Source organism: Electrophorus electricus, chromosome 13 (assembly GCF_041902795.1).
Source record: "Electrophorus electricus isolate QZ-2024a chromosome 13, ASM4190279v1, whole genome shotgun sequence".
NCBI classification, from domain to species: domain Eukaryota; kingdom Metazoa; phylum Chordata; class Actinopteri; order Gymnotiformes; family Gymnotidae; genus Electrophorus; species Electrophorus electricus.
This window is the reverse complement of record NC_137509.1, coordinates 3,991,641-4,006,277: the sequence shown is the minus strand read 5'-3', so window position 1 is coordinate 4,006,277 and position 14,637 is coordinate 3,991,641. Positions and strand designations below refer to the sequence as shown.

At 48.3% G+C, this 14,637-nt stretch overlaps 1 protein-coding gene across 3 annotated transcripts in view; it reads right to left on the bottom strand.

Annotated features, from left to right (window-relative positions):
- Positions 1 to 14,637, bottom strand: part of si:ch211-241e1.3 (laminin subunit alpha-3) — a 64,333-nt gene that overhangs the window by 42,342 nt on the left and 7,354 nt on the right. For all 3 annotated transcript variants that reach the window (XM_081695217.1, XM_081695218.1, XM_081695219.1), the window contains exons 3-17: positions 12,942 to 13,059; positions 12,400 to 12,518; positions 12,011 to 12,181; positions 9,634 to 9,731; positions 9,277 to 9,392; positions 7,986 to 8,104; positions 7,806 to 7,896; positions 6,600 to 6,731; positions 5,485 to 5,535; positions 5,242 to 5,289; positions 4,211 to 4,345; positions 3,788 to 3,922; positions 3,551 to 3,688; positions 3,152 to 3,210; positions 1,627 to 1,726 (exon numbers count right to left, since the gene is read on the bottom strand). In XM_081695217.1, the coding sequence (XP_081551343.1) occupies positions 1,627 to 1,726; positions 3,152 to 3,210; positions 3,551 to 3,688; positions 3,788 to 3,922; positions 4,211 to 4,345; positions 5,242 to 5,289; positions 5,485 to 5,535; positions 6,600 to 6,731; positions 7,806 to 7,896; positions 7,986 to 8,104; positions 9,277 to 9,392; positions 9,634 to 9,731; positions 12,011 to 12,181; positions 12,400 to 12,518; positions 12,942 to 13,059 (1,630 nt within the window). The remainder of the gene's footprint in view (positions 1 to 1,626; positions 1,727 to 3,151; positions 3,211 to 3,550; positions 3,689 to 3,787; positions 3,923 to 4,210; positions 4,346 to 5,241; positions 5,290 to 5,484; positions 5,536 to 6,599; positions 6,732 to 7,805; positions 7,897 to 7,985; positions 8,105 to 9,276; positions 9,393 to 9,633; positions 9,732 to 12,010; positions 12,182 to 12,399; positions 12,519 to 12,941; positions 13,060 to 14,637) is intronic.

The following is a 14,637-nucleotide window of genomic DNA, read 5'->3' as shown; positions in this document are numbered from 1 at the left end:
CAGCTAACGCTCTGTCTGATATACTATAGCTGCATGAGCTAGAGCAGCTAACACTGTCTGATACACTATAGTTGCACTAGGTACAGCAGCTAACACTCTGTCTGATACACTATAGGTACACTAGGTAGAGCAGCTAACACTCTGTCTGATACACTATAGCTGCATGAGCTAGAGCAGCTAACGCTCTGTCTGATATACTATAGCTGCATGAGCTAGAGCAGCTAACACTCTGTCTGATACACTATAGCTGCATGAGCTAGAGCAGCTAACGCTCTGTCTGATACACTATAGGTGCACTAGGTAGAGCAGCTAACCCTCTGTCTGATATACTATAGCTGCATGAGCTAGAGCAGCTAACACTGTCTGATACACTATAGCTGCTAAACTGTTTTTGTCAGTTACAAGCAAATCGTGACCTTCTGAACAGGAGAAGGTCCAGTATGACTATGCCTTGTTAGAAACCCACTACATGTACTGCTTGTTACAGCCAAAAATGACATGGACTGCAGGAAGCAGCAAAGACTCTCTTTCCTCATCCAGAACTGCGAAGCAACTGCACTTCAGTAAAACTTCTGTTTGCAATATTTGTATTTAAAAAACAAAAACAAAACAAACAGCTTAGTTGGTCAGGGGGATCAGCTGTGGTCAAGGAGGCCATGACACCAACCTGATGTGTACTGACACTGTGCCTGTGACACCAGGCATGTGCACTTAATCACTGGTTACAGTATGTACTGTACCGTACGTACAATACAGTACGTAGTCATTCTTGCCAATAAATTAGGAACCAAATAGATATTTTAATCTGGACATTTCATTCCAGCGTTCCAACATATCTGTATTTCCTTATTGTCAAGATTCTCCAAATAAAGACGGCGTCGTGCAGTGAGGCACGGCGTGATCGCTAAACTGCTCCAAACCAACCTCATACTGCACCCCGGGCGCGGAGCGGGGCTGGAAGCTGTCCACATAGCCGCCTGGCTGCACTCCTGTGATGTCAGCCGAGCTCCAGGAGATTATAAAAACTGCCGAAATGATTTACAACAGCACGTGAGGCTCCCGCAACAATTTCTCAAAATGAGGAACAGGCCTGTGGAGCTCAGGGGAAGAGCGAGCCGTAGAACTGCTGACCCCGGCTGTTGATTATGAAACGGCAGGTCACAACGGTTCGCAGCCGAGCGTGATGTCCAGATTAATCCCACGAGCTCAGCGAGTGGAGCAAAGGATGTGACAGGGAAAGATGGAAGAGTGAGCGAAAGGCAGGAAAAAAGAAGGAACAGCAGCACCAAACCCGAGGCGGCTGCCAGAACCAGCACTCTTCTCCAACGTCACCGAGCGGTACCGCTCGGCCCGAAGGCCTGTACTTCCCGACCTGTCATAAGTGTTCGGGAGCAAAATCTCACTCCATCACCACACGCAACAGCAAAACACTCTTAACACCCATTGAGCTCGACCGGGCGAACTCGATCAACTCGATGACGACTGCACGAGCTACAGAGAGATTTGATTTAACACTATGCAACCCAGCCCGCTCTGTTCAAACACACCTTTAATGAGGCCCTTGTTCCTGTGGCGTGTGCCTGTACAGGAAGCTGTGGTAGGGACGGAACAGGAAGTGGCACGTACCAATGCAGCCTCGCGGGTTCTCGGTGGCCAGATTCCAGTACAGCGGCTTACACAGCTCACACTGTGACCCCTCCACGTAGGGCAGGCACACACACGAGTCCTACAGCAAACACACCCCCACACAACAGCGCAGCCAGCACAAAAACACACCTTCAGCATTTTTGTTACAGAAAAATATTTTTAAAATACATAAATAACTTTTGTGTCTTGCAGATTCCTCCTTTGTAACATACGAAGGATTCGACCCTTTCTTTCGCAGGAAGCCACCCAGGTGCTTGTGCAGTCTCTTGTGATTTCAAAGCTAGACTACTGCAACTCGCTACTTGCTGGTCTTCCTCTAAGAGCCATCAAACCTCTACAACTTGTCTAGAATGCAGCAGCATGACTGGTCTTCAATCTTCTGAAGTTCACACATTACTCCACTGCTGCACTCCCTTCATTGGCTCCCTGTATCTGCACGCATCAGATTTAAAACCTTGATGCTTGCCTACAAAGCCAAAAATGGACCAGCCCCTTCATACATGAGGTCAATGGTCAAAGCCCGATCCGTACCTCGAGCACTTTGAACCTCAAGTACGGCTCGGCTTGAAATACCTTGCTTCAGGTCTCATGGACGACAAGCATTGAGACTATTTTCTGTCCCGGCTCCAAGATGGTGGAATGAACTCTCACTTGCTGTCCGGACAGCAGAGTCCCTTGCAGTCTTCAAACGCAGACTGAAGACACATCTATTTGCAGAATATTTAAAGGACAACTGACACTGCTCCCTTATTGACTGACTAATTTAGTACTTATTGTAGGGCATTCTTTATGTTGTTTAACAAACTCTAGCACTTATCATTGTTTAAGACCTTATGTATTTTGCACTTCTATGTATCAGCATTCATCCCTGTATTCTACAGTATTCTAGTTCATTGGTCTGTTTAATTCTAACCTACTGTACTGTACTTGGATATATTGTATGAGTAAATGACAAACCACTTTTGTAAGTCGCTCTGGATAAGAGTGTTTGCTAAATGTGTCACTCTGGCACCATCTGTTTAGATGTTCCACAAGTAGAATATTTTCTCTCATCTTAAGCGAACATTTATCATTTGAAAGTGCAAAACTTTTGTTTTTTCTAAACACACACAAAACCCTAAACTATTTTTAGAACCAGTTGCATAACATTTTGTGCACATTTCTGCAACATAAATCATTAAGCTCTCAAAAAGAAACATCCAGAAGATTTCTAAACCCACTCGTGCAAAACCAATCTTTTTCTTGCTGCTTCAGCGGCGTGTCTGACGTGATATCGACAAAACAGCGCACTCATAGCAGTTCCCTCCTATGCGGGGGGAGGTACGGGACTATTTGCAGTTAACCCCCCATTACTGGTCCTGCCCTGCCATTGGCCTGTTCAGCTGGAGGTGAGGAGCTTTAGCCCAATCACAGTGGCGAGATTGATCAATGTTGGGCTAAATCCTCTTTCTTGAGTGGATTAAAGTGTGTCTACGCAGGCCAATTAGCAAAAGTGCCAACATACCGTTTCTGGATTTGTAAAGCTGATCTCTGACCCTGCTGGGTTACAGAAGTTGCTGTGTGCTGAAAAAAAAAAAAAATTAAAAAGTTCAACACTCAGACACACACACACACACACCCACACACACAGAGGAGGTTTACATTGGCGTGGCATGCCACCTCATAGGCCGAACTATAGCACAGTTTGCTCAGTGAGACTGGGCACGTTTGAAAATGGACAAACTGACATTACGCCAGGAACACCTCCATCTGCAGCCTTACTGTTTTCTCTACCTGAAAAGAACAAATGCTAAGAATAGTGCAGATGCAATATAAGACATGTGGCAACAGGAAAGCGTGAGATCAGACCGCGCAAAGTCTCAACAGCTGCAGACACACTGCGGTAATTAGACCCGGCCGTTACCTGAGCAGTGAGGGAAGCGCAGGTGTGCTTCGACGCAGCGGTCACACCGTTGCCCCGTAACCCCGGGCCTGCAGACACACCGCCCCGTCTCTGGGTCGCAGGTCCCCTCCCAGGTGCCCTCATGCAAACACCAGCAGGCTGGAACGACAGCAGTGGAGCGGCGTCATGCCTACAGACGACACATGCGCATCGAAGGTGGCGTGTTGTATCTGGAGGACTAGGAATGGTGGTGCGTACGAGTGCAGGCGGGGTAGGCGTAGTGTCCGGGGGCGCAGCGCTCGCACCGGGGCCCAGCGTGGCTGGGGAGGCAGTGGCAGTGGCCAGCTTGGTCGCATGCGCTCTCCGCCACGCCCGGTCCGTCACAGCGACACGCTGGGGGGGAGGCGGTCACACACACAACAAACACACGGATCACTCCAGGTCACGTTCACACACATACCCTGCCTACTTCATTCATGTCAAGCCAATTAACTTCAAGGTTACACGGCAGCTCTGTGAAGCTCTGAGCCTGATACCCAAAAGTCTGATCGCAGGCGTGGGGTCGTACATCAGTCATACCATGTCAGTAGACCATAGCACTGAAACATCACAACAGCGGTTTCCGTAATCTATCAGATATTCTGTCCTGTGGCGGGAGAGATTATCTCCCGGGCTGCTCACCGTGGCAGGAGGGGAAAGTGTGATGGCCCAGACGACAGCGGTCACAGTGCTCGCCCGTCACGCCGGGCCGGCATAGGCAATGACCGGACCTGCTGCACACCTCTGGAACTGTGCCTGCCTGCACGCACACGCACGCTGCAGAAGAACCGGACGTAGGGTTAGTCCCTCATCTACAGCATGTCGTCGTCGTCGTCATCGTCGTCGTCATCGTCATCGTCATCGTTGGGTAAAGTCAGGTAAAGGTTACAGTGGACTGGATAACTTTGTTGCTTTCGGTACTGTTTTCAGTACAGAAAAACTTCTTTTCAGTGCTGTACATGCTAATGTGTCAGGGTGATCTGGACACATCCCGAAACACATGGCTTCGGTTGGGTTTATATTTAGTAGTGCTGAATGTTACATGTTGACAACAGAGTCAAGACCTTCCCCAAGCCTAGCAGTGAAATAGATGCAGACTAAGAGCCAAACCTGAAGATATTTCATCAACCGTGTCAATAGCCTTGTTGATGTTTTATAACATGAAATGTTAGTATCCACTGTGGCCTTGGGCACCCCACACAGGAAGTGACCTTGGCTGAGGCAGCTGCGTGTAACGAGCCAAGGAGCCGGCCACAAATCCTGCCAAACGGTCGACGTTTCTGACAAGAACAATGGGTAGGGAAAAACGCTTTAGGCTCTAGCCTCTAGCCCTCTCTGAACACTTCTCCTCTGGCAGACTGCCGTCACCGAACACCGGGTGTGACGAGGCCAGGAATAGGTGCACACGGAGCTTCTGCCAGCAAAAGCTGATTAACCGAGCTCGGATCAAACCGTGCCATCAACAGCGGAACGCTGTATACGTCCTCAATCATGAGTCTCTAATCTCCTCAAGCACTGCTGAAGAAGAACTGTGTTTAAGTGAAAGTCAAAGTGACTGCTGTGAGTGAGACAGGGCATTTATTTACAAATATAAATGGAATGGATATTAGAGTGTATGTGGTGTGGAGTGAAATGAAAGGCCATTATTAAAAACCGCATTATTATAGACTCACGCCGACAGTGAGGTGCTCCGAAAAATCCCACAGGACAATGTGGTGGTTCTGAGTGACAGACGGGGGGGAGAGAGAGAGAGGGAGAGGGAGGGAAGAAAGCTTTTATTAACATTGGGCAGCAGAGTCACTGAAATATAAACCCAAATTACACCTTCACCTAAAGACAGAGACACCTTCAGAGACACAGGCAAACATTCCATATCTAAAGTTCACCTTTCACTGTAAAATATGGTGGATACTTGCCAAAAATATTACCAGCTGGCGCCTCAGTGGTGGTCAGGTGAACAGGATATGCTGAATAAAGATGGACAGAGAGTCAGGTTCAAAACATGTCTGCATCAACAGTAGTGTTGAAAGCATCAACACAGAACAGCGGGGCCGTAAAGGGCAGTAGCATAGATCTGGGACACATTTACATTTACGGCGTTTGGCAGACGCTCTTACAAAAGAGCGACTTACAAAAGTGCTTTGCCATTTACTCATAGAATATATCCAAGTATAGTACAGTAGGTTAGAGTCCAAGATACCAATGAACTAGAATACTTTTGAAATACAGGGATCAATGATGATAGCTGGTATTAGCTCTATCTCAGACAACGATCTCTCAGACAAAGTGCAATAAAAAACAATATCACACTATTCCTTTTGGTTAACCAACAGGTGCAGGGTCAGTGATCATTCTAAATATTCCATGAACTGCGTTTGAAGACTGCAAGGGACTCTGCTATCTGGACAGCCAGCGGACGTTCGTTCCACCATTTGGGAGCCAGGACAGAGATCAAGTCTCGATGCTTGTCTTCCATGAGACTTAAAGCACGGTGCGTCGAGCTGAGCTGCACTTGAGGTTCAAAGTACTCGAGGTATGGATCAGGCTTATTAATCAATCATTCAGTCGATCATTTAATCGGTTTACATGCATGCCGGTAATATACTGCATTATCAATCTAATAAGGAGCTTCAGTGTGTCAGCCTGCCCTGTTATGCAAGTGAACTCCACAGGCTCTGGCCAGAACCAACCCCGTCGTCCCAACCTAGTTCTGCGTAAGGAGTCAGGTCTCTATTGTCTAATCAAACAGTTCATCACCCAGTCACGTGTGATTATTCAGATGAAGGATCTGGGCGGGTGGTCCTGATTAAGCCAGCCCCCCTACTTCCTGCTGAACTGAAAGGACGTGACTCAGTGCCTGTAACAAGTCCAATTTGCTATATCCAGGATATCCCCCAATCAAAGGCCGCACTCCATTTCCTTTCCTGGTTTCGTGGTGTGAGGAAACGTGAAGTCAAGTGGCGGCTGAGGTACGTACGTGTGCAGTGTGCGTGGAGTTACGGACGTGTGCCGTGTGTGTGGAGGTACGTACAGATGCAGCGTGGGTAGTGGTAGTAGCCGTGGGCGCAGTGGTCGCAGTTCTCACCGCTGTACTGGGCTTTACACACACAGCGTCCAGACCCCACCTCACAGCCGGCTGTAGTCCTGCTGTCACACCTACACGCTGGTGTCAAGAAGCACACACACGTGAGCACACGTGAGCACACGTGCAAGTGCATACACACAGGCAGACACACACACCTGCATAAAAACAAATGTCAACTTTTCTGTGTGAAATCCATGAATAATTCTTATTAAATTAACCATCAGTAACGAACACCAAAATACCAGTCATGCGTGTAAGTATTCATGCTTTCTGAGACATTTCTGCAGGCAGAACTAATCCCCACAGCGCCGTGATTACAGATGGTCAGTGAGAGATTTAAAGCACTACTACTGAACAGTCAAACCAAACAGGGCATTTTGCAGCAGCCAACGTGCATGAAGGCTTCTGCTATTCTCAACTGTACTAAAAACTCATTGAACAAAAACAGCTGTCATTTGGTCTCATTCGGGCAAATCCGCTGTATATGTTTAAGTTCTATATGTATACGGACCCTCTCTAGTATAAATTGTGGAACTTTAATTAAAAAAGCTTATCATTTAAACAAATGTAAAATAAATTTCCTTTCAGATGAAACTTGAGGATTTGTCCAGAACTCAACCTTTTGTTTTGCAGGGTCTGGTAATGTCTGCTAGCCAGTGCATTCCCTGGCGTGCTATCACACTTGAGAAGATCACCACCCCTTGGAGCTATTTACAACCCCGAAACCCCACGTTTAGCGAGGGAAGACGATCTTCTCTCGTCTGTTCCTTAACATGCCACAGCGCACAATGAGCTATTAGCGCACGAGTGTTTACAGCACAGACAGAAGCATCAGCAGGTTGTAAATCTGTGCGTGTTTGTACTGGGTGCCTGAGGGAGAAACGCCTGATGAGCACCAGAACACACAGTGCTCTTCCATGTTTTATTTTCTTAAGCAGAAACACACACGAGCTACTGCGTCAAAACATGCTTGTACGGAAATCCCCTCAAAAACAACTCGTCCTGGAGAATATTCTGGAAGGGACTTGATCGGGTCTGAGTGCGTGTACGCTAACTAAACGGAAGAGGCCCTTTTTCACGCTGGACGAATGCGGCCTTGCCCCGGCAGAGTGTGTAGGAGGGCAGAAGGGAAGGCAGAGCAGGGATACGTACGTGCGCAGCCCGTGGGCGACTCCGGCGGCACCCCGTGCGGCCTGTAGAAGCCTGGTGCGCACACCTCACAGTTCAGACCCGCTGTGTGGTGCTGAACACAAACCGGATACGGATTTACCAAGCGGGACAAGGCTGGACGAGCTGAATCAGCTGTGTGACGTGCGTGTGTGTGACTCCTACCTGGCAGTTCAGACACACTCCTCCACCGTCATACCTGCCGTATACGTTCAAGCTCGCTCGTCTGCCTGCCACGTCGGCGTCGTAGTAACAGTCGGTGGCATGCGAGTGGCACTGGCAAGCTGTTGGGGGGGGGAACCCGCAGGCGAACACACACACACACACATCCAGACAGGCACACACACACACACACACACACACACACACACACACATCCAGACAGGCACACACACACACACACACACACATCCAGACAGGCACACACACACACACACACATACACGCTCATACAGGACCTTCTTTTAAAAAAAAAAATTGCAAAGGCAGTAGTTGTTTCCAGATGGAGGATATCACCAGATGCCAAGATGCCAAGGCCAACAAGCCTGTGCCACCCCAGTTCCAAACCCTGATTGGCCCAGCCTGTGAGTTTCAACATGTCATGGCAGAATCCCAGATCTAGTGGCTCCAGACGCTGGCCGTCCAGGATGCAACACACACCGCATGTGCCCCGTCGTGTCAAAACCAGTGTGTTAGTGCAGAAAAAGCGCCAACATGCTCGGTGCGGAGGTACTCTAGACACTTCCGGAGGCAGTGCGCTCTCGCTCGGCCGTAAGCCGAGACGGAGCATGAATAAGGGGGAAGGTAAGCTAATCAGGGGACCAGAGGCACTGGGATCACAACCACCACAGCACGAACACGCATCGTCAGAGATTAGAATCAGTGCAAAACCGACAAACTGTCAACCCGTACAAAAAGACAGGAAGGAAGGTCCTACAGGCTAGTGCAGGAAAAGAGAGCCCCACAAGATGGTGTCAGAGCAGGCCTGTGACGGGACTGAGCTGGGTAATTCACTCCCACATCTCCCAGGCAAAGGGCCAGCACACTCCCCGTCATGGGAACGACTCTGCCATTCAAACCTGGGGCCTTCTGCTGTTCCTCGGAGGAAGGCACCACCAAGATGTCTGCGCGAGACTAAGACGTGGGGGACGCCTGCAGCTCGGTCTGCTTTCGTTCTTCAGCTGACTAAGGGTGTTTTTCAAAAATAGAGCAAGCAAGGGACTTTGCTATTGGCCAGTTCTGATGTCTCTTCGCCTCTGGTCAGTCGGCTAGGCAGTCCTTCACTGGGAAACAGCCTCAAGGTGTAGACCACGCAAGCAAAATAAGGCTTTAAACCATTCAATCCAACCCTTTCTATGTGTCACCTTTAGGCTAAGTAAGTGGAATTATGTCAAAAGGAAATCATAAATCTCAGTGACGTGTCATGAGTGGGGAGGAAAGCCTTCTCTGAACTTACGCTCACACTCGTTGGGATTCTGTGCAGTCGCTGGGCGCCATGGTTTCTGGTGGTATCCAGGGCAACAACGGTCACATGATTCTCCACAGGTGTTGTGCTGACACTCACACTGGAGTCTGGGGAGCAGGCAAACATTTCTGCTTCAGAGCAGATGAAGCAACGTAGCCATAATCACATAATATGATCACCTTCTGGGTTTGGCCTACCTATTACCTGAAGATCAAAAAACAGATCACAGCTTGCTACACACCCACACTCACCCACATGCACACACCCACCCACACCCACACCTATACACACACCCAGACACACACCCACACACACCCACACAGTACGCCAGTGCATGCAATTACTCACTGTGTAGGCTTGGCTGGCACACGTGCGCCACACACCTGGGCATGACCATGGCACACACACCGTCCCCCCACACTGATGTCTTTGATGCTGTAGTAATACTGCAAGGGGAGAAGAGCTGCTCGTAAAAACCTTTCTCCTTTAGACCAGGCAGCGCCATCAGTTCTGGGCAAGCAGACGGAGGAAAAGTGGGTCATCGTCCATGCTTGAGGACGCGCGAGGGTGCGTGAGGACGCGTGAGGGTGTGTGAGGACGCGTGAGGGTGTGTGAGGGTGTGTGAGGGTGCGTGAGGACGTGTGAGGACGCGTGAGGATGTATGAGGACGCGTGAGGGTGTGTGAGGGTCTGTGAGGACGCATGAGGGTGTGTGAGGGTGCGTGAGGACGCGTGAGGACGCGTGAGGGTGTGTGAGGGTGTGTGAGGACGCGTGAGGGTGTGTGAGGGTGCGTGAGGGTCTGTGAGGACGCGTGAGGATGTGTGAGGACACGTGAAGGTGCGTGAGGGTGTGTGAGGGTGTGTACGCTCCCCTCTCTGTATGATCGAAATGTCCCCACGGTGATAGTAAAACACGACCGTTCGACTGTATGTGTAATTTCTCTGGAGAAAAAAGCACATTTGTGTAAATGATTACAGAAGCATGCCATAGCTCAGACACAACAGCCCCTAGGCTCTCCTGACACACGCTCCACCCGCTAGCTCACGCCACAGTAGATGAGTAATCGGCACACAGGGGCTCAGTCACTCCATCAGGACAGGCACCTCAAGCAGCCTGGCAGACCCCCCAGCCCACCACGGCACAGACTGGGCCTACTGGTCCCTAGTACAGGACAGTCTTCCTCTGCAGGTACGTGTAGGAACCATCTGCTCAGGCCACAGCTCTCAGATCCATTCACTGAGAACTGCACACCCTTCCCAGGTGTGACCTAACACCTGTGACTCAGCTAAGCAGCGTCTGCTAGCCAGCAGGTCAGCGTAGGACGAGTTCTGGCCTACGTGCCGTGGCTCTAGCCATACAGGCTGGAGACGAAGGCTCTTAGGGACCAGCCATTATTACCCAGCAGGCAGCTGGCACGGGGCCCTAAATGATGGCATGCACATTAGGAATGGGCAGAACGTGGAGGCGGATGAGGCAGTGCCAGTAAACAGAGAAATAGCACCCAGGAGGGAACCACTTCACATCTGCCCTCTTGACACACACACACACACACACACACACTGCAGGTCACTCAGGTGAGGAACGGAGCAGACAAATATTGGACCAATGTGATTGTTCCAAAAGACCCAAAGAGCCAGTTTCAGTCAGTGGAAATGGTGATCTCTAAAGAGGCTGGTGCTCACGGTGAGGCTTGTTCTATGTCTTGGGCTTTTGATGTTCCCCCTATATAAATCTGATCCAGTGAGTCTAGTTAAACGCTCTTTTTCCTGGAGCTGCACTCACATGGGCACGTTCGCTAAGGCTGACAACTTTCCATAAGCAGCCTCTGAGTGACGTAGTGGCACACTGCGCACCCATCAGCTGACGAGCTGACGGATCAGCCCAGGATTAGACCGGGGTTTGCCTTAATCACAGCTGCAAGGCTAGCGCCATGAGACAGGGCTGCGCTCGGGGCACGGGGGTACAACGCTCATGAGGGTTTCCTGCAAAGGGGGACCTGGAATGTCTAATTACCTCGGCGCTAATTACAGTAGAGTAGAGTCCCTGCCTTCTCTAGCTAGGACTCATAACCAGATGTGGCTCTGTCTGTCCTACCGAGATCAATGACACATGCTTTAAACCTTTAACGAACACTTCCCTCATTCATTCACAGAGTGCTGTCGATACACGGATAATTAACATTAGTATTAGCATTACTATCACAACTAACAGTTCATTTTGAATTGATTGGAAATACCACCTGATCTGATAAACATGAGACAATCTATAGTTGTGGTCGGGACTCACTGACATCATCTTTCTCAAAAAGTATGCTAAAAAAAAGCAAAAAAACTTCACTGAGGTTTTTATGTAGCCGTGTCAAAAACAATGGCCAATCATGTTCAAATTTGCAACAGCGTGCAAGACGGGGTAAAGAAAATAGCTCTAAAAGGAAGAAAGCTTGAAACATGTTCACTTTATGTCATTAAAAGTATTCCAAAAAAGCAGAATATTGGGTCTGGAATCTACTAAAAGCAGACCTGTTTATTCATATCATAATCACATGCTTTGATCGTCAGTCAGCACTGACGCCTAAATGAGAGCTCTCTGATGCTCATTTTACAATTACTAATTTCATAGCTAATTTCGTGTGAGTTGTGGCCCTGTGCTAGCGGTTGCCTCTAGCGCTCTGGGTGGCTGACTCAGACGGTTCGTCACAGCGCCGGGGCTGCCTGTGGGTGCTCACCCGGCGGGTCACCGTAGGGTCACGCTGGGCCTTGGAGATCAGGTGCCCCAGGAGGGTGCTGGTCCGTAGGAAATGCAGACGGATGTTGGTTGCCTTGGTGAACTCCTGCAGGGCCGGGGAGTGGGTGAAGTTCTTCGACCCCGGACGGCCGTTCACAAGCGAAACAACGACCTGAAAATGATGACAAAGGTGTTATTAAGCCTATCAGCATGAAGAACCCATCCTCCAGTCTCAAGATGAGGCCCATAAGCAACTGAAAGAGACAAAATGCAAGACCTCCTACTGGAAATCAGCTACATTTGGGCTTCACGCACTGACAACACACTTCCTTGTTCTTTCCTCAGAGACGTTTTCAGAACCTGTCAGACTCTGACAAGCTGGAGACTCACCTCTCCATTCTCCAGTGGCAAGATACGGGAGTATTCTGTAGTGCAGATCTGGTCGTCATCGCGAAGGATTCGACCATTGGCTTGCCTGCCAAACTTTTCTATGCAGTCCTGTTTTGAATCTGCAGGGAATCAATCAGATGAATGGTTCTGGTGACAGCACTTAGGAATATAAGCGCCCAAACACCTATATATGTGGTGACTTCAAACTCTAGGATAAATCCTGGCAATGACTCAAACCACACACACACACACACACACACACACACACACACACACACCTCACAATCATTTCTAAGGTGCAACATTCATCACAGAGGTGCACTAGGGCTACACTACAAGCACAGTAGCCAGGTTACATTAAGGTTACACTTGAAAAGTTCCATTACGGTAGGAGATACTGTCAGGTATATTATGAGTAATGTGTGTAAATCCAAAGAAATCACAACAGATTAAAAAGAGCCAGTAGTAAGGAGTACAACATCACATACAAACCTCTTACAGATAAATCCCGACTCACGTGATACAGGTGAGTATCAACTTACGTGCAAAATACTGCCAGGGCACGAAGCTCCTCCCGTGATCCACAGAGTGCTCCAGAATCCAAAGATCCGGGCGTGGTGAGTTGGCGAATTTAATGATGATGTATGCCACATGGAACAGCTAATGCGTAAACAAAGACATGTCTGTAGGTTGCCAAGTTCTGAATGCAATAATCAATCTCCTTTTATTGTCTTCAGCTGTTAAGCAAACCAAAATCATCCAACCCTGCTGCGCTTAAAAAGACGCCAATTCAGTGCAGCTTACTTTTTCTACAGATGCAAAAAAAGACGTCCACCTACTGACAAATAGTAGAAACATTTTCTTCTTATTGCTCTTAATAGTATTAATAGTATTACATAGTATTACATCTTGCTCCTTTGACAATATTAATTGTAATCAGTATAAAATTTAGAGCCCCAGGGCACAGAGACTCACTGTTTGTGATTTTTATAAGGTCACTAGACAAATAAATGCTTTTTTTTTTTTTTTTTGCACAGGTCTAAATGTTGTTCACACTTGTGCACTAAGAGTGATGGTATGTGCAGGGCTGGGTGCTTGTGTGGCTGAGACCACGCATATGATCACACTGTTGACTCTGCAGATGAAGATGTGGTGTGTGAGCAGGCTTGTCAGACATGCACAGATTCCTGGCATGGTGTCACATAGCAGACCCCACCAATCCCATCCAACCCCCTGACCTCAGACCCCCCCAACCCCTTGATCTCAAACCCCCGAATCCCACCCAACTCCCTGATCTCGGTCCCCCCAATCCCACCCAAACTCCTGATCTCGGACCCCCTCAATCCCGCCCAGTCCCCAACCTATTATTCTCCAGAGCCCACAGCCTCAGCCAAACTATGACTCTCCAGACCCCATCAACCGCTGACAGTGAAGAATGTACAGACATTTTAAAAATGCTAAATAAAACAGTGCAATGAACTTCAGATAGATTCTCTTGAAGCTGCTCGGTAATGAGAAATCCTAACTCTCAATGCGCATAAAAATCTGAAATACCAGATCACGTGCTAAAACATCAATGCCAAAGAAACAGCTACTGTTCTGTACCTGTTCACCTCTTTACCTGGGAGAAGTTCCTGTGACTGGTTCACCAGTAATCTGGGCACCAACTATGCAACCACAACCAGCACAAATCTCCACTTACTTCATAAATCCACAACACTCACATGTTTTGCTTTCAAATTACTATAAATGTAAAACCACATTTTATCACATTCCTTTGCCATTTATCTTATATTGTCCCTTCAAAACATGACTAAGGTTCGGCAGACCACATAGGTACTTTTATGTGATATAAGTACCCAATTTAAACAGTGTTAGTAATCAGAAGGTTGCTGGTTCAATCCCCACCACTAGCAAGTTGCCACTGTTGGGCCCCTGAGCAAGACCCTTAACCCTCAACTGCTCAAATTATACCCAGCCATGATTATAAGTCGCTTTGGATAAAATCATCAGCTAAATGCCAGAAAATGTAAATGTAAACATGCGGTTCAAAACATTTGATAAGGCAAGTTTCATGAATTATTTTCCAGAACAATTGTGTTCTCCTTAGTAGTTCAGTCCTGTTTGTGGCAAAATGACCATAAAGAGAGTGACAAATGACTCACGCACACACTCGTGCATTTGTGCCCTAACATGCGCTGCATAAATGAAGCAGGGTTACTGGCCACATCTTTGAAA